General features: G+C 44.5%; 1 protein-coding gene across 1 annotated transcript; it reads right to left on the bottom strand.

The window, feature by feature from the left end:
• Positions 1-1300: 1300 nt before the first annotated feature.
• Positions 1301-11694, bottom strand: LOC136652447 (vomeronasal type-2 receptor 26-like). The gene is made up of 5 exons (XM_066629388.1): positions 11375-11694; positions 10998-11289; positions 5790-6017; positions 4348-4474; positions 1301-2211 (listed from the first exon to the last, which is right to left on the bottom strand). The coding sequence occupies exons 1-5, from the start codon at positions 11692-11694 to the stop codon at positions 1301-1303; spliced, it is 1878 nt and encodes a 625-aa protein (XP_066485485.1).
• Between the last annotated feature and the right edge of the window lie 5915 nt (positions 11695-17609).

Here is a 17609-nt window from a genome sequence, read left to right as displayed (position 1 = left end):
CTCCCCACCCTATAACTAGGAGCTAGCAAGGGCAACTGCCCCAAGTCATAAGTCCCATCACCTTAAAAAGTACTGTCTCTTGCTGCAATAGGTATGGCTTAAGGAAGACCCCAGTAGCCTCCATCAACAGTTTGGGGGTGAAATGTCACTTGCTATCTGACTTTCTGGCGCATTCACTCAATCAACTTTCCAACTTCTGGTGGACTCTGAAGTCCCCTGGGGAGTCCTAAGATCCCCAAACTGGAGCTCAAAAGGTCACTGTTGCAGATTCCCTAAGAAGACACGCATAGCTGACCCAATACTCCACTGCACCCAATGTGCAGACACTGTCTCCAACAGTGCTGTGGGTGCCTTTCTTTCAAAATGTTCTTCCTAAAAACTAGTGAGGGAGTTGTAAAGGTACATGAATCTGTAAGATGACTGACTCTGCTGCACCCATTGCCAAGAAGTCAACCAGAGAATGGGTTATAGTACAAATGACTATCCTATACCTCAGGATTCATTCCAGAAATAGTTCCATTTCTCAAGTGAAGCAGGGGACACAGAGCACCCCGATTGGAAGAGCCCAGACTTACTAATATTGATCATCACATGATAGACTGAGCGGGGATTGCTAACGTTCCAAATTACTTGCAATGGCAGGTGCAAGGCCTGGCAGCCATCTTCTCCCCTTGCCTTCCATTTTCTGAAAGCTGTCTGCTTTCTCGCTGGAAATCCCTGTAACATTCCCGTGAGAAGCTGAGAAGTTGGGTCCAAATGCAAATGACCTGACCTGCAGCTGACCTGGAGCCCAATCCTATGCAGGTCTACTCAGAAGTAAGTCCCATTAGAGTCAATGGGGCTTACTCCCAGGAAGGTGTGGCTAGGATTGGGCTGTTAATGCATAGTGTTTTCCCAGACTAAAGCCTACAACAATCTTTTGATTGCACCTGCTTCATAACTCTTAATGATGAGAATTCTGGAAAGAGTAATAATGCATAGTTTATATTTCAGCAACATACGTCACTCTATTTTCAATTAGCCTGTTCTTGCTCATTGTGCTGATATTTTTAGTAACCTATAGCCTATATAAGTCCCTCTGTTCAGTCAATTCTTTGCTCCTGGGCCTTGCTGGCTCGGTGGGTCACCTAGAGTTTTGTAAGTCTTGTGCCTGAAAGTGCTCCTGTAAGTTGATGCTCTCAGATTTTTGATAAATAAAGCTGTTTTATGACAAGCTAGGATTGGACTCCCTTCTTCATTGGAACCAAAAAGAACCTCCAACCCTTGCCACAGCCATGGGCCTTTACACGACTCTAAGGAGTTACTTAGTAGAATTCCTTTTCTTAAAGAATTGGTCCCTGGTGTTCATGACTGGCCTAAACAAAATAATGTACACCTTAGGAGCAAAAATACAAAGAAGTAACCCAATACTGGAGGCCAAAATAGAGAAGATCTCCACAGCCACCATGTATTTCCCTTTCGTGCTCAGGTAGCTTGGAAAAAAGGACACCCACACACTGCAAAAGACCAACATGCTGAAGGTGATGAACTTGGCCTCATTGAAAGTGTCCGGCAGCTTCCTGGCTAAGAAGGCCACCATGAAGCTAATGAAGGCCTGAAAGCCCATGTAGCCCAGAACAAGATAGAACATGGTGCCTGAGCCCTCATTACATACCACTACGATCTGACCAGACTGGGAGAACATGTCAAGGTCTGGGAATGGAGGAGAGGTGCCCAGCCAGATGACACAGAGGCCAACCTGAACAATAGAACCAACAAGGATAATGGAAAAGGGCAGTTCTTTCCCAACCCATTTTCTCATCTTGCTTCCTGGGTTTGTGGCTGTGAATGCAAGAACCACAGTGATGGTTTTGCCCAACACACAGGAAAGAGCAAGAGAAAAGGCACTTCCAAAAGCAGCCTGCCGAAGAAGGCAGGTCAACCTGCTTGGTTGTCCAATGAACAGCAAGGAGCAGAGGAAGCAGAGCAAGAGGGAGATGAGCAGAAGGTAAGTAAAATCCCGATTGTTGGCTCTGACGATGGGAGTGTCCCGATACTTGATGAAAGTTGCAAGCACCACAGCTGTGAGCAGAGTGAAAACCAATGCAGTGGAAGCCAGAACAGTGCCTAAAGGTTCATCGTATGCTAGATAAGTGATGACTTTGGGGATACAGTGGCTGTGATCCTTGTTGGGATGCTCATCTTCTGGGCATTTGTCACAGTGAGATGCATCTGAAAAGGGAAGACAGTCACATGCCACTCACTGAGGCCAATCCTAATGACATCCCCTACCGGGATATCAATTGAACTCCTTCCTTACTTCATTGGATCATAAAGTCATGCTCTGATTGGATTACAATTTCTATGAATTATGATATATTAAACTATGTAGGGATACACAAAATGTGAATGTTTGTCTACAAAATATATGTGTTTTTGTTTTTTTTAAATACAGGAACTTTCTGGGTCTCCAATAGCCAGTCTGACCCCCCCTTTTGACCCCAGGTCCAAGTATGGTGTATCCCCTTCACCATCCCACCCCACAAGGGTTCTGTTGAGGCTGGAAAATGAAAAACCCCAGGAAATTGTCAGGCCCCTTCCTTTGGCTCCTGGGCTCCCATTTTAACCTGTGCACATGTACAATTTACCTCATGGGCCCAGGGTGTAGTTGAAAATTATCACCTTACTGAAGAAGTTATCAGGTTTCAGAAGGTATCCATTATGCCAAGAGACCGTCTATTCTAAGCCTAAACAGATGTGGATACTACTTACTAGTTCATATTTTTTTTTACCACTCTCTCACTTTTTACCCTCTTCCTTTGAAATATTCTGCTATCTCCTGATACTACGGGAATTAGAAAAACTGGTGCATGTGCGAGGAGTGTCGGTGAAGCGGTGTGCAGAAGCAGAAGGAAGGCATTTGGCTCAACCAGTCACAATAAGGGACATCTCAAAACCAGATGACTATATTGTGTTTATAGCTTTGTCAAGGCTGAAGAGACATCTAGTCAAGGAAAGAGACATCTAGTCATGGAAAAGCAGCCTGTGTATCACTCCCAAAGGTGTTCCAGTTCAGAGCAGCTGAAATGAAATGTTCCAGCTCAAGAGACAAGAGTGACTGATGTGCCCATCCCAAAAGATGAGATCCATTCCAGGAGGACTTCCTGCGGGTGTTAACAGAAGCAACCTCATGAAACCCAGGGCAGAAGTCTTCTATTATGGTCTCCCAACCTAGATTGCATCATCATCTCAGTGTTGTATCTGGCATTGATAAGAAATCTGTGTGGCTCTGTGTGTGTGTGTGTGTGTGTGTGTGTGTGTGTGTGTGTGTGTGTGTCCCCGCATCCATGTCCAGAGATAGCAGTGCTGCTGACCAGAGGCGTATTTGGCCCCTCTGGTATCCGGGGCCCTGACTTGCGATGTCACCTCCCGGACATACCTGAACTGGAAGCAATTGTGGTGACGTGATGACATCACTGCCGATTACTTCCAGGTTACAGCATGCTCAGAGAGGCTGAGTGCCGCTCTGAGCGTCCTACTGCTTTTTCCACCATTCTGAGTCCTGCAACCCCTCTTGCAAGCACTCAGAGTGGTTGTGTGCCAATCTGAGCATCCAATGGCTTCTTTGGCCTTTTTTCCTCCAAAAAGAGGGAGGAAAGCGAAAAAGCCATCAGCCGCTCACAGCAGTGCATAACAGTCCTGAGTGTCCACAAAGTGGGTGCAGAAGCTACTGCTGTGGCAAGGAGGCCCTCAATCACTCTGAATGCCTGTGAATGATCCCCTGGCTTGACACCCCTCAAGGTGTGGTACCCAGGGCCCTGTATCCCCTGGCCCTGCCTTAGCTACACTACTACTGCTGACAGAGAGCACGCTCCATGCTATGGGCTGGGGGGGAGGGGGAACCAGACAGCCCAGGGGAGGTAAAAAAAAACACTTTTTTCTTTTGTCTCCATAGGCTACCAGGTGTCAATTCATGTCCTTGGACCTACACCAGGTCCTTTTAGGTTCAGATCCCTGCTCAGTCAAGAAGCTTCCTGCCTGACCTTGAGCCAGTCACTATCGCTCAACCTCACCTACTTCTCAAGGCTGTTGTGAGGACAAAAAGAGGGGAGGAACTATGTGCACCACCCTGAGCCCCATGGAGGAAGGGTGGTAGAAAAATAAATAAATAGGAGGGGGGAGGGATTTGCTGGTGCATTCAGGCATCATCTTGTACGGTTTGGATTAAAATCACAGCCAGACATGAACTGAGGCAGTGACTATGAATCCCTGAGATGTCTATTTCAGTGCCAGGAATGAAAAGGAGAAGGATAAAAGCACAGTTATCAAGTGTCCCCATATATATTCTGAGGCTCCTGAATCACGGACCTGTCTGGTTTGAAATGGTTCCTTCAGGGCATCTCAAACAGTCATAGCAGCAAGTTGGTTCTCCCTCACGAACTCTTCTGTGGCATCCAGGCTGACATCTCTCAGAACATGCGGAATGTGGAGACCCCTGATCACAATATGGAGACAGCGCAGTTAAATTGTGCGTCACTTATCGGTACATGTACACACGTCATAACCCAAAGTTATGACATTTTGATAATCACGGAAACAACTATGGGTATAAATTAAAAGAAGATATCCGTACATCCTAGGCCAGGGCTAACGATGTTCTGAAAAGCCTAACCCAGCGATTTTCAACCTTTTTTTTAATCTCACAGCACACTGAGAAGGCGCTAAAGGCACACCAGTAGATTTTTCACAATTGACCAGGCACACCATTCTGCCAGTGGAGAGGGGCTCATATCCTCCAGTTGCCCTACTAATGAATGACCAAGGCACTCCCAAGGCATACCTGCAAACAGATTGCAGCACACCAATGTTCCACGTTGCAGTGGTTGAAAATGGCTGGCCTAACCTTTAACAGGAACAAGATGTCTGGAGGGGCCCAGCCCTGGAGGGGCCTGGAGTAGGCTTGTCCCACCCCCAGGGAGGCCTCAGATTGGCTGGAGCGGGAGGGGGTTCCAGCACCCAAGTCCTCCTCCTTAGCAGAGCTGCCACACCTGGCTTGGTAGCAGGAGCTGTTCAACTCACAGCTCCCTGCTTCACTGCCCCCTCTCATCCCTGGCTTCCTTTTGGCCCCCTTTTGGCCCCTCCCCTTCCTCCAGGGGGGGGCAGAAAAGGCCTTTCCTGTTCCTGGTTTGTTTCCTGCAGTGTTCCTTATTTGCCCTGTCAGCCCCCTCTGTCTGGTTGGGGTAAGCCAACCTTCTTTGCCCCCCTCAAGGGCAGGGAAGCCTCCCCACCCTGGGCATGGGGTGCCTGCTCCAGGGTAAGTCAGGGGTCAGAGCATCTGGGAGGGGCCCCGACAATGTCCATGTGGTATGTGCCGGAATCAGTTCTGTGGCACTCATACACGTTGGGCATCCCTCATCCAAAGCGCTTGGAATCAGAAGTGTTTTGGATTTCAGATTTTTCTATATTTCACAATATTTGCAAATATATAATGAGAAATGTTGGGGATGGGGCCCAAGTTTAAACACAAAATTTTTTGATATTTCATATGACATTTTCGCAAATAGCCTGAAGGTAATTTAAAAAAAAAAAAAATTATGTGCACGAAACAAGGTTTGTGCATGAAACACAGTTTGTGATTTTTTTTCTTTAGGAGAAAAAAGTCACGCTCAAAAATGTTCCAGATTTCGGAATATTCTGTATTTCTGAATTACAGATAAGGGGTACTCAACCTGAACTGGAAAAATTAGAGAGCCAGAGGCATGGATGAAATAAAATAGCTTCCACAGGAAATCAGAATCTGAAACACTCACCTGGTTGGTGCTGCTAGGCCAAATAATGGTCTCTTTCTTAATGGTGAACCCTTGGTTGGAGGAGGCCTGAGAATTCATCCTCCCAATTCTCACTCGAATGAAGGATTTATTTGGGAAAGTGATGAAGTTCAGAATGTCATATCCAGTGGAGAATTCCATGCCTTCACTGAAAAACACTTCATTCCCAGCGTTGTTGTTGAAATGAATTGTTCTCAAAAATGGATGAAGCTGGAAATGAAAATCAGATCTCAGGATTTATAAAACCAGAGCATAAGAACATAAGAAGAACCTTGCTGGATCAGGACCAAAGGACCATCCAGTCCAGCTTCTGTAGTTCACGAGGTGCCTTAGGGAGCACACAAGACAACAAGAGCACTGCATCCTGGCGCCACTCCCTTGCAGCAAGTGTTTGCAACTATGGAAAGATTTCCATACCACAAATACCATACCACAAATGTAAATTCCTGCACTGGAGACTGAATCCCTTCTTTCACTGAAGCACATTCAGGCGATAACATGAGAAGGATTCAAACAGTTGATGTGTTAGTTTGCCTAGACTGCAGTCTTTTTTCTTGGGGGCTGTGCCCAATCCTATCCAGAGTACCAGCATGGAGGCAGACATGCCAACAAGGTGTGTGCTGCCTCCTGCAGTGGGGGAGTAGTCACACAGGCCTCCACAAGGTACCTCAGCAGTGCTCTGCAGATGCATCAGCACTGGAAATCTGGGTAGGTTTGAGCCCTCAATGCAACTATCACATCCTCTTCTGCTGAACAGAGAAGACTCACTAGCAAAATTTCCACCCTGAAGTCTGAGAACAGCTGCTCAGAGATCCTGGTTTAAGGGCCCAATCCTGTGTAATTTGAGTACAGGCACTGAGATTCCGCACCGACGCTGGGTGTTGCAAACATGCTGTAAGGAATGTCTGCAGTACCCAGGGTGGAGAGGCCACCTGTGCTGCATCAGCGCGCGTCGGTGCTTGGCCTCAGCACTGAATGGGAAGGTTGCAGGAGCCCCCAAATGTAAGCCCAAAGGTGAGCTTTTCAGGGCGAGGGGGAGTTGTTCTGGGGTGGGGGAGAGTGGGGCAGGGTGAGTGACCAGCCCAAGAGGGAGATGGGACTGGCAGAGCTCTTTTACACCTGATCCTATCCTCTGAGTTGAACTGCAAAGCCCAACATGGAGGTTTTCTCATCTGCACGAACAAAATATCCAGTGCAGACATGAGAAGTCCCATTGCGGGGCTGTGGCTTTCCTTGGGGGAAGGAGACGCAGAGACCTCTGGCTACTTCCTGGCGCCCGTGGAATACAGTGTTCACTCATTCATACCTTGCTGCATTTACTTAAGAAATTGTTACACATATTTGCAAAAAAACAACAACATGCATGCACCGAGAGTATTCAAAACATGAAAGACAAGATTGAATGACTGACAGAAAAGCAGAGGTAAAGTTCAGCAAAGCCTCGGCAGATGTGACTGTAATGGAAGATCAGAAGATCATCAGGTGGATGATGTGGTGTTGACAGCGATTCCCTGTTTTGACAGCTGTTTGACAGCTCTGGGAAGGGCAGGGCTGGCTCCACAGCTGTAATCAATCAAGGCCAATGGAGACCTGGATGGACACCTGAGCTTCATTGGACCTTGATGGGACTTTGCATGGACTCATGGACTGAAGAGATAGCTCAGCTGAGCCTAACTTGGACTAAACAAGGTAGCTCACAGCTGAGCTGAATTTGGACTTAACAAGGGGCTGCAGGATAAAAGGCAGCTTCAGAAGGAGCCAAGGGCTGGCCAAGCAGGACGCTGACCCAGCCGGAAGCCGGACGCTGACCAAGAGGGCTACCTGACCCAGACCTACAGGAAGAGAGGACTGCCAGGACCCTGCTGGAGGAGACACACTGCTGGAGAGGAGGAACTCTACTGCAGAAGACTGGACTGTGTTTTGGAGACGGATTGGACTTGGAGGCTTCAGACGTTACCCCCGGAGTTAAGTGGAGTTTTGGGGAGGGAAAGCCTCTGGACAAGGGGACTTGCAGGGAGTGGCTGTGTTTGTAGCAATAAATTCTTGTTATTTGCTATAGATAAGGAGTTCTGTGTTCATTCCATTGCACACTGCAGCTGTTGTTCCTGGAAAAGGAGGGTGTTAATTAGCCAAAAGCGGGCATTAAAAGGGAGTTGGGATATTTGGACGGGACAAATTGCCGTGGTCGGCAGGAGTCGAGAATTTGGCAGAACAGTGACCAACACTAGTCAACAGCTAAGAGGGAATGAGACTATCCCTCCCATCCCTGCAACAAATATTTTCCGACTGAAGGTCAATCCAGATTGGACTACAGTGACATTAAACCGCTCATCATGTTTCCAATGCACATCAGCATCTTAGCCAACTGCTGTTTACATTGAACACATCCACACACTCTCGCGAAGGTCTCAATAACGCAATAAACACAGTTCCGTCATTACCTCCCATGACTGCATGGTGTGAAGTTTCCATTTGGAAGTCTCTACCGATGTTCTTGGCCTGGATGAATGAATGGCATGTAATGTATGTGCCAAGGCATAGACTGCATTGTAGATAGTGTAGCTTTTGTCAGACATGTCCATTTCAAACACAGTCTCAGGAAGAGTCTCTAACCTTTTTTCCTCTGTACAGAGTGGTACGGGCATGTCAGATTTTTCATTCCAACAGCCAAATAAAGCAAACCAGAAATTTTTCATGAACAAACCCTTTCCATGCTGGGAAGGGTTAAAAGTCTGTAGAAACTTTTGAAATCCTGGCACCATATTTTTGTGGATTGCTATGGACAAGGAGCCATGGAAGGATTTGAAGTCTGCATCCCCAGTAATTATGGTTGAAATGAAGTCCCAACGGGTTGTTGTGATCCAAACTTTCTTCAAGGGTGACCTCTTATATGGTTTATAGACATTCATAATCATTTGTAAACCATTCATGGACTGTGCATCCCCATATACAACAATCACATTGGTTTTTGTCTTAGTAAGGACTATTGGAATGTCACATTTGAAACCCATGGTGGATATGCTACCAGATGGGAGATAAAATAATGGGGCCTTTCTTGTGAAGTCAACACAGATGCCATTCAAACTGAGCAGTGATTTCAAATGGTGTTCAAATGCCTCTCCACTATCATCGTCTGAAATGATGAGTCCAATCCACGTCCACTGAAAATATTGTAAGATCCTCACTATCCCTTCGCTCTGTGAATCTTCATTTGGGGCCACTTGGTACAAAAAAGGGAACTGAGTTTTGTCTCTCAATCTTTGCTGAAGTGAGCCATAGCTGAGCTGAAGATGGGGGGGGGGGAAGAGGTAGAACTTTTGTGATCTATTCCATCATCATCATTGATGAGAACATTGGTCAAAGCTCCCCTGCTGTGGATTCAATACTATGAAACCCTTCCCCTGGAAAGGTGAGTAGATCTCCCCCTTTGCTGAGCTTTAAACTTAAAACTTTTGTCTTGAGCAAAACAGAACAGGTCTTTGTTTCAGTGACTGTTACCATCAATGGTTTAACTTATACAGGTCCAGCCTTGTTATACACGGATTTTTTATACACAGATTTGACTCAACACGAATGGCCCCTGCAAATGAGAAGGAATGTGCTGATCCCCGGAGAAGGGGAAAAATGCACCCCTTTAAAACCACAGTTTAAAAATCTGCTTTATACTGTTGCATAGAGACAGTCATACAAGTGATTACAGGTATAACCTAAGTATCCACAGATTTTTCTGTGTCAAAGCTGATGAGAAGGGCCCTTTAAATTAAAGTACAACAGTCATTTAATAATGCCAGAGAGGGCAGGAGGCTGACAATCCATCAATCATTCTCTGCAGGCTTCACTCCTCCCTTCCCCCTGAGCACTTGAAAGAAGGCTCAATGGCAACTTTATCACCTCCATTCTTTCTTTCCCTCTTGCTGGGGCTCCTAGTGAAGCCTGGAGAGAGACTGATGGCCTCTGTGTGCATTACAAAGATCATCAAGTCTGTTTTTAAATCACCAGAGCAAAGAAACTTAGTTTTTTAAATTGATTGGCTATAGTGCGTTTTTTGCCATCCATGTGAGTTCTTGGAACGGAACCCTCGTGAATAATGAGACCCAACCTGTATTTGGCGTAAGTGTCTAACTGTTGATGGTTTAACGGTTCTCACTTACATTTTCTGTGTGTGTTTCTGGTATTAATTTTACCGCGGTAAACCATTTCAGTCAGGAATGAATATAAAATATAGAGTCCAAATTGATTGACAGAAAGATAAGAAATTGTAGAAGTATCACACATCTATCTATCTATCTATCTATCTATCTATCTATCTATCTATCTATCTATCTATCTATCTATCTATCTATCTATCTATCTATCTATCTATTTATAATCTTCTGAGTTTTTTTGGAATTCTTTATTAGGGGGCATCAACTAAGACATTTGACTCCCTATAGTTACACAAGCTTGCAAACTGCCGAACCTCAGCTCCTTGCAAACTGCAGGAGCTGAGCTGTTTGCAGGACAATTAGCAGCTATCGGAATTTTGAATAGTCTCAGAGCTTGAGGCAATAGTTATCTGATCATGCCTGCATTTGTATTTCTATATCTGTATCATATATTTTTATTTCTATTGGAGGCTCTTTGCAACCCACCAAAAATCAGTTTGGGAACCACTGGTCTAGATTTGCCTGACCATGCAACTGCACTGGAGTGCCAGCATTTAATATGGGACCAATACACAGAATGGAACCAATAAGTAATGTGACACCCTCAGGGGGATGACAACAGTAGTGACCAAAATAGCTAAAATCGCTATTTGTAGGAATAATACCAACATGTTAGATACCATTCAATGTGTGATTTACAGCAGAATGCAATGAAAAAGAAAGAAAAAAACACGTTGAAATATCTCTGTTCTTTCAAAAGGTATAGCTAAAAAACCAGTTGGGGTGTGGCAATACTACATCACCATGTGCCCCACCTTGCCCACTGCATGGAAAAAAAGTCCATCATGGGGGTGACTTGCTGGCCTCCCACATCAGGTAACGTAAATTCTAGTGATGCCACTGAGAACGTGGAAGATCTGCCAAAAGAGTGTTGCATTCCTGACACCCTTTTGTGTGTGATTTTTTGTGTGTGTTCAAGAGTGATGCATCAAATAGAACATGCATGTTGCCTGATAAATTGGTGCTGCGTCCCTCTCATTCCTACCTGTGCAAGCTTGTAGAGATTGAGCATGGTGGATTGTTGGATAGCCGTTTCAGAACTGAGTCCTCCAATGACTGCTGAAATCTTGGGTTGTTTACCACATTTGAAATTGGGGAAGCTGTCTTCTTTTCCAGACAAAAGGGACAGAAAGTTATCATAGCGTAATCTTGCTTGAAAGGCATTGCGATACATGTGGAAGCCCAGGGTGACATTAGGTAGGAGATTGGGATCTCGGTTGATTTCCTCAACAGCAAATAACAATGCCAAGGTATGCTGGTAATTTCTTGTCTCTATCCTATGTGGAAGTGAAATATTTTAAATGGCTTGTTTATCACAGAATCATATGGTTGGAAGGGATCCACAAGGTCTTCTAGTCCAACCCTCTGCCTGTAGCAGGAGATCCTCCTAGAGTATGCCCAGCAGGTACCTGCCGAGCATTTGCTTGGAGATCTTCAGTGAGGGAGCACCCACCACCTCTCTCGGCAATCTCTTCCCCTGCTGAACTTCTCTGACCATCAACAATTTTTTCCCTGACATCCAGCCTGATTCTCCTCTCTTGCAGTTTGTACCCACTGGATTTTTTTCGACTATCAGAAGCAGCTGAGAACAAATTTGTTCCTTCTTCCATATGACAGCTCTTCAGGTATTTGAAGAGCACTATCACATCCCCCCTCAGGCTTCTCTTCTCCAGGCCAAACATACTAAGTTCTCAACCTTTCCTCATAGGTAGAGATCTTTGAAAAAGGTGTTGAGTATTTTACTCAGAAGTAAGCCCATTGGGTTCAGTAAGAATTAGGGCCCAGTCCTATCCAACTTTCCAGCACTGATGCAACCCCAAAGAAAGAAATATTCTCTCACCTTGAGACTATCTGCCAACCACAGGATGCAGTGCATGCTCCACTTGCTTTGGCTGCATCAGCACTGGAAAGTTGGATAGATTTGGGCCCATAGGCTATAATCCTATCATACTCACTGGAAACAAGCGCCTCTACTCATAGGGCTTGTTTTCCAGCCCTCTGATCATCCTCATCACTCTCTACTGCACCCGCACCAGTTTGGCTGCATCTTTTTTAAGGTGGTGCTTACCTGAGTATGTTCTTACTCTCTGCTGCTTGGCAACACAAAATGCCCAGTTCTAGCAGAGTAGCCCAGTTGTTCCCAAAGTGTGAATCGGGACCAACTGATGGATCGCTGCCTGATTTTTGGTGGGTGCCCAAAGGGTGATGGAAAGATCATATAAGTAATTGCCTCAAGCCCTGAGGCTTTTCAAAAATCAGATACTGTAGCTGCTAATTACCTGCAAAGAGCTCAGCTCCTGCAAACAAGTGCAAATATAGGGAGATGAATGTTTGAGGGTTTTTTTTCTGGTTATTATAAAAAAATAAATATTATTTCTTTCCAGATCTCCTTTTCTAAAAAGGCTGGTAAACCTAGGTGGGCACCAATAGGGTGTAATTTTAAAAAGTGCATCTTGATGCTAAAATGTTTGGGAACCACTGGAGTAGCCGGTTTAAAACTTGATGAAACATGATGAACATCAATCAAGCTGAAGTGTCACCATCCGGAAGAGAAAGGAGTTATATCACACTCTCTTCCTCAGGTACACCATGTTCCATTCTACACATTTCCCAATAGCACTGCAGGAGAAAAAAATGATCCTATTCACAAAATTTTTTCTATGTAGAGATCTGCAACCTTGTGTGTGCAGTCAGCTCTAAAAGCTATCCATGACTGTGCATTTTATTTAAGTGTTTCCAATCCTCTGCTGTAAAAACTGCAAGTGCATGTTTTGGGAATGGTGTGGGGTAAACTTAAGACACTGTCCTAGACCCTGAAATTTTGCCACTTGTGTTGTCACTACCCTTCTCAGAACCTGAATAGCTGCATTTCATTCAAATAACATAAAAACTTACGAGTATGTATGTTTAATCGCATTACTGGGTTGGGTCTTGAAGGACTCTTCAGCATATGCAATCATACGAACAGATGAAACAGCACCAATTAAGTAGTTCCCTGGCTTCAAATAATTATATGCAAATCTATGAGTTGTCGCTATGCAGAGACCCTTTGAGGATGCACGGATAAATTGAGGCAGGAATAGAAAAAAGAGGAGGCAGAGCATTTTAAGTCACTACAATTAAATGCAAATTTTGGTCACTGTAATCTAAAAGGTTTACATTTACATTTACATTTATAACCAGCCACTGCAATAGTTGATAAGGCATAAAATATATGTCAGATATAACAGTGTAGATACACTTGGTGATTCTAGGCTAGATATATGAAAACCCTGCAATGTATACATATATAAGTGATGTCATGGCTTATGAAATCTCATCATGGAGTCCCACAATTGATGGATTTTTTTTTATTGTGCCAGTCACCTTTGAAAATTCTTGGAGGTGGGAGGATACATGGAGAAAATTCAAACACATAATTATTAATTACAGAACAGATAATTATCTCACTGTAAATTATCTGTTAACACTCTGTCTTTCTGAGATTCTCTGTTTTGTACAACACCTGCAGAAAAGTTTTGTGTAGCAATGTTTTTAGAGCACTTTCTATCCCTTAGTGCAATAAACTAAACTCTTTAGCACTGGGACCCACTTTTTAGAATGATAATCTGTCGGGACTCACTGGATGTGATGTCATTAACCCGGAAGTGATGTCATGGCAGGAAGAGACGTCATCAAGCAGGAAATTTAACACCCCCATGTGTTGAAATCTAATGAATTCAGAAAATTAAAAGTTTGCAATAAGTTTAAAAATTTATATATAATAACTCTCCTAATCTACCTGTGTTAGGTAGGTTCTGCTGAACTGTTAGGTAGGTTCTGCTGAACTGTTCTGATCAGCAGAACAGTTGCTGATCTGTTTAAAATTCCCCAGACATCCCAAAGGCTGCAGTCCTATCCATAGTTACCTGGGCATAAGCCCCATTGACTAGCATTATTAAATGCATATGCAGGCATGCCCCTTTACCTGTGGGGGTAAATGCCTCGTGGATAACTGAAACCGTGGATACGAGCGAATGCCCATCCCCACAGTCCAAGTGGAGCTCTGCGTGAAGCTCAGGGGCTTCTGAGCTCAGCAGAGGCTGAGGATGTACATCCCCGGCTCATACTGTGCTTTAGAGCTCAAAACAAGTGACTTCAGGTTCAGAGAGAAACTGGACATGACCTTTTAATACTTTATAAGGCATGAGGAGGCCCAAGGAAGCTCTTGAGGGTAGAGGGAAAAGTATCTCCAGAAGCTTCTCAGTTTCCCTCTGCCCCATCTACCAACAAAACATGTTGCAGTCAGTGCTGGCCTTAGGAGTTGGGGGGTCCCAATGCAAAACATTTTTGCGGGCCTCCCATTCCTGCTGGCCTCCCTACAGACCAGGATGAGTCTGTGATGAGACTCAACATTGACGAGGCACCCTGCAGCATTACCACCAACTACTTGGGGGGGGGGAATTTCAAGCCAATCAGACCCGGGGTGGACAGGAGGGAGGGCTCTCCATCAACATCAACAGGGGAGGGCACCAGGATGAGGTCTCTTGTTATCTGGTGTGCTCCCTGGGGCATTTGGTGGGCCGCTGTGAGATACAGGAAGCTGGACTAGATGGGCCTATGGCCTGATCCAGTGGGGCTGTTCTTATGTTCTTATGTTCTTAGTGCTCTACTTGTTATGCTGTCCTTGTGACACTTCAGCATGGAAGATACCATGCCAGAGGTTCAGCTACAGTGTGAGGTGCTAGCTATGGCTGTAAGCACTCTGCTTGCAGTCCCAGGGTAGGGCTTCTCCAGCTGCAGAGCCCAGTTCAGCCAAATTGGTCAAACTGCCTTAAGGCCAGCCCTGTTCACAGGTTCCACTGGAATTTGCCAAGGAACAAAGTATTGCCCATAAAGGACCGGTGCACACTGTGCTCTGTGCAAAGCAGGCTGTAAGTGCAATATAGCAGGATGGGCAGCGATTTCTCCAGCCCCTCATATATCACTGCCCTTCCACATTCCCAGTGTATCCTTTTTCTAACTCCTTCCCTCCCCACTGGATCCTCTATGTCCCCCCCAAGACATATTGGAGGAGATTGAAGCATAAGACAATCACACCCAGAATCCATGTATGGATAATTCCAGGGTTGGATTAAGCTAGTGCAGGGCCCATAACATTAGTGGCGTATGAAGGTCATTTGACACCCAGGGCCCATAAATTTCTGGCATTCTCCCCATGGCAAAATTATTTTCAGTAATAGTCATGATATGAGATGAATATAATAACGACCAGAGAAGAAGTGCACACAAGTGAACATTTTCTTGTATTGAATTTATATATAATAGGGTTCACATAGAGAGTGAACATTAGAGATCATAATCCAAAACATGGAATCCCCATCAAGATAATATGCAATGGGCTTGTGTTCTATCATACATACAAAAGCAGTTTTGGTTTTTTTTTTTAATATAGAAGAAAGGAAAAAAAAAACATACATACATTTATGAAGAATACGTTTGGTTTTCTGGAATGCTTTCAACAAGCTGTTTATTCCCAGTGGTAATCCCAGTGTAATACACTTTTTGTTACATAAGTTAGTTGTGTTTTCCTTGTCTAGGTTTTGGGCTATAACGTTTGATAGAATAATTTCAACGCGGTTTGTTTCATTGCATTTTGCATGAAAGTACACATTGATTGAAATATAACATGATGGCATTATTCAAAAATATCAAGATTTTAAAAATTGAGAGGCATTCTCTGTTACCCCCCTGCAGCTTGGCACCTGGGCCCCAAGGTGCCCCAGCCCCCCATTCATATGCCACGACACAGCATATGTTATAAAGGGGCCTTTTAAAAAACCACAAATGTTAAAACATGAATTATTTTCTTGCATAGTAAAACTACATCAATTAGGGCCCAAACCTATCCAACTTTCCAGCTCCTGTGTAACCACAATGCAGCTACGTGGTAAGGACATACATATTCTCATACCCTGAGAAGGCCCCAGTGACTGCCCCTCCACCATAGGATGCAGTGCACACCCCACTGGCACTATTGCACCAGCACAGGAAAATTGGATAGGATTGGGCCTTTAGTCTCTGCTTCTTGTGACACCCCCTCTCATTTGCCCTGGGTTCCTGATACCTGGTGGGCTAGGTGCCCCTAGCTAGTGATGCCACTGGGTGTGGGGGCCCCCAAAATGCAGTCCCCCAAAATGCAGGCCCATAGCATTTGCTACTTTTGCTACTATGTTAATCTGGCCCTGGATAATTCCCAGTTCCATCCACACCTTAAGGTTTAAGGACAGAAACATCCTCCGTAGCAAGTCATTTTGCTGTAATGCACTAATAGGAGTTTGTGTGAGGGTTTTAGAGGTAGGCTGCCTCTGATTGCCAGATGCAGGGAAGGGCACCAGGACACAGGTTGTTTCTCTTGTCTTGTGTGCTCCCTGAAGCATTTGGTAGGCCACTGTGAGATACAAGAAGCTGGACTAGATGGGCCTATGGCCTGATCCAGCAGAGCTCTTCTTATCTTCTGATATAGGTGGTCCCAGGTGGTATGTGGATCTATCTATCTATCTATCTATCTATCTATCTATCTATCTATCTATCTATCTATCTATCTATCTATCTATCTATCTATCTATCTATCTATCTATCTATCTATCTATACACACACACCAATACTATCTATCTATCTATCTATCTATCTATCTATCTATCTATCTATCTATCTATCTATCTATCTATCTATCTATCTATCTATCTATCTATCTATCTATACACACACACCAATACTATCTATCTATCTATCTATCTATCTATCTATCTATCTATCTATCTATCTATCTATCTATCTATCTAAAGGAAGGAAGGAAGGAAGGAAGGAAGCCATGGTAAAATTGCAAATACTCCTCCAACTTACTTGATATAATTTTTCTTCTTAAGGAACTGGTCCCTGGTGTTCACTTCTGGTTTCAGCAAAATAATGTACATTTTAGGGGCAAAAATACAAAGAAGTAGTCCTGCACTGGAGGCCAAAATGGAGAAGATCTCCACAGCCACCACGTATTTCCCTTTTGTATTTCACAGCCCAATCCTATCCACACTTTCCTGGGAGTAAGCCCCATTGACACTAATGGGACTTACTTCTGAGTAGACATGCATAGGATTGGGCTGTCAGTTAGTAGATATTGGGCGCAAGCCTAACCTTTTATGTCAGTGCTTTCTAGCACTAGCATAGCGGTACCAAATGGACTGTGTGCTGCATCCTGCAGTTGAGTGTCACCATGGAGTCCTCCTCAAACTAAGGGAATGTTTGTTCCCTTACCTCAGAGCTGCATTGCCCTTATGTCACTGCTGGAAAGCACTGACATACGGGGTTTGGATTGCGCCCATTGTTACCCATTGATTGACCAATGGGTAGACTTGGTGTAAGACAGCTATGGAATTCATATTTCTTAGTGCTATTACATGATTCCAATTGAGAGAGAGAGAGAGAGAGAGAGAGAGAGAGAGAGAGAGAGAGAGAGAGAGAGAGAGAGAGAGAGAGAGAACATTTGTGTGTAAATAGAAACAAGCATTGTAAAAGAACATCTCTGCAACTCTTATGCTTTATTACAGGGGTGTCCAAAGT

The sequence above is a fragment of the Tiliqua scincoides genome, chromosome 5 (assembly GCF_035046505.1).
Source record: "Tiliqua scincoides isolate rTilSci1 chromosome 5, rTilSci1.hap2, whole genome shotgun sequence".
Classification (NCBI taxonomy): Eukaryota; Metazoa; Chordata; class Lepidosauria; order Squamata; family Scincidae; genus Tiliqua; species Tiliqua scincoides.
The sequence above is the reverse complement of the archived record's forward strand: the minus strand, read 5'-3'. Positions and strand labels throughout refer to the sequence as shown.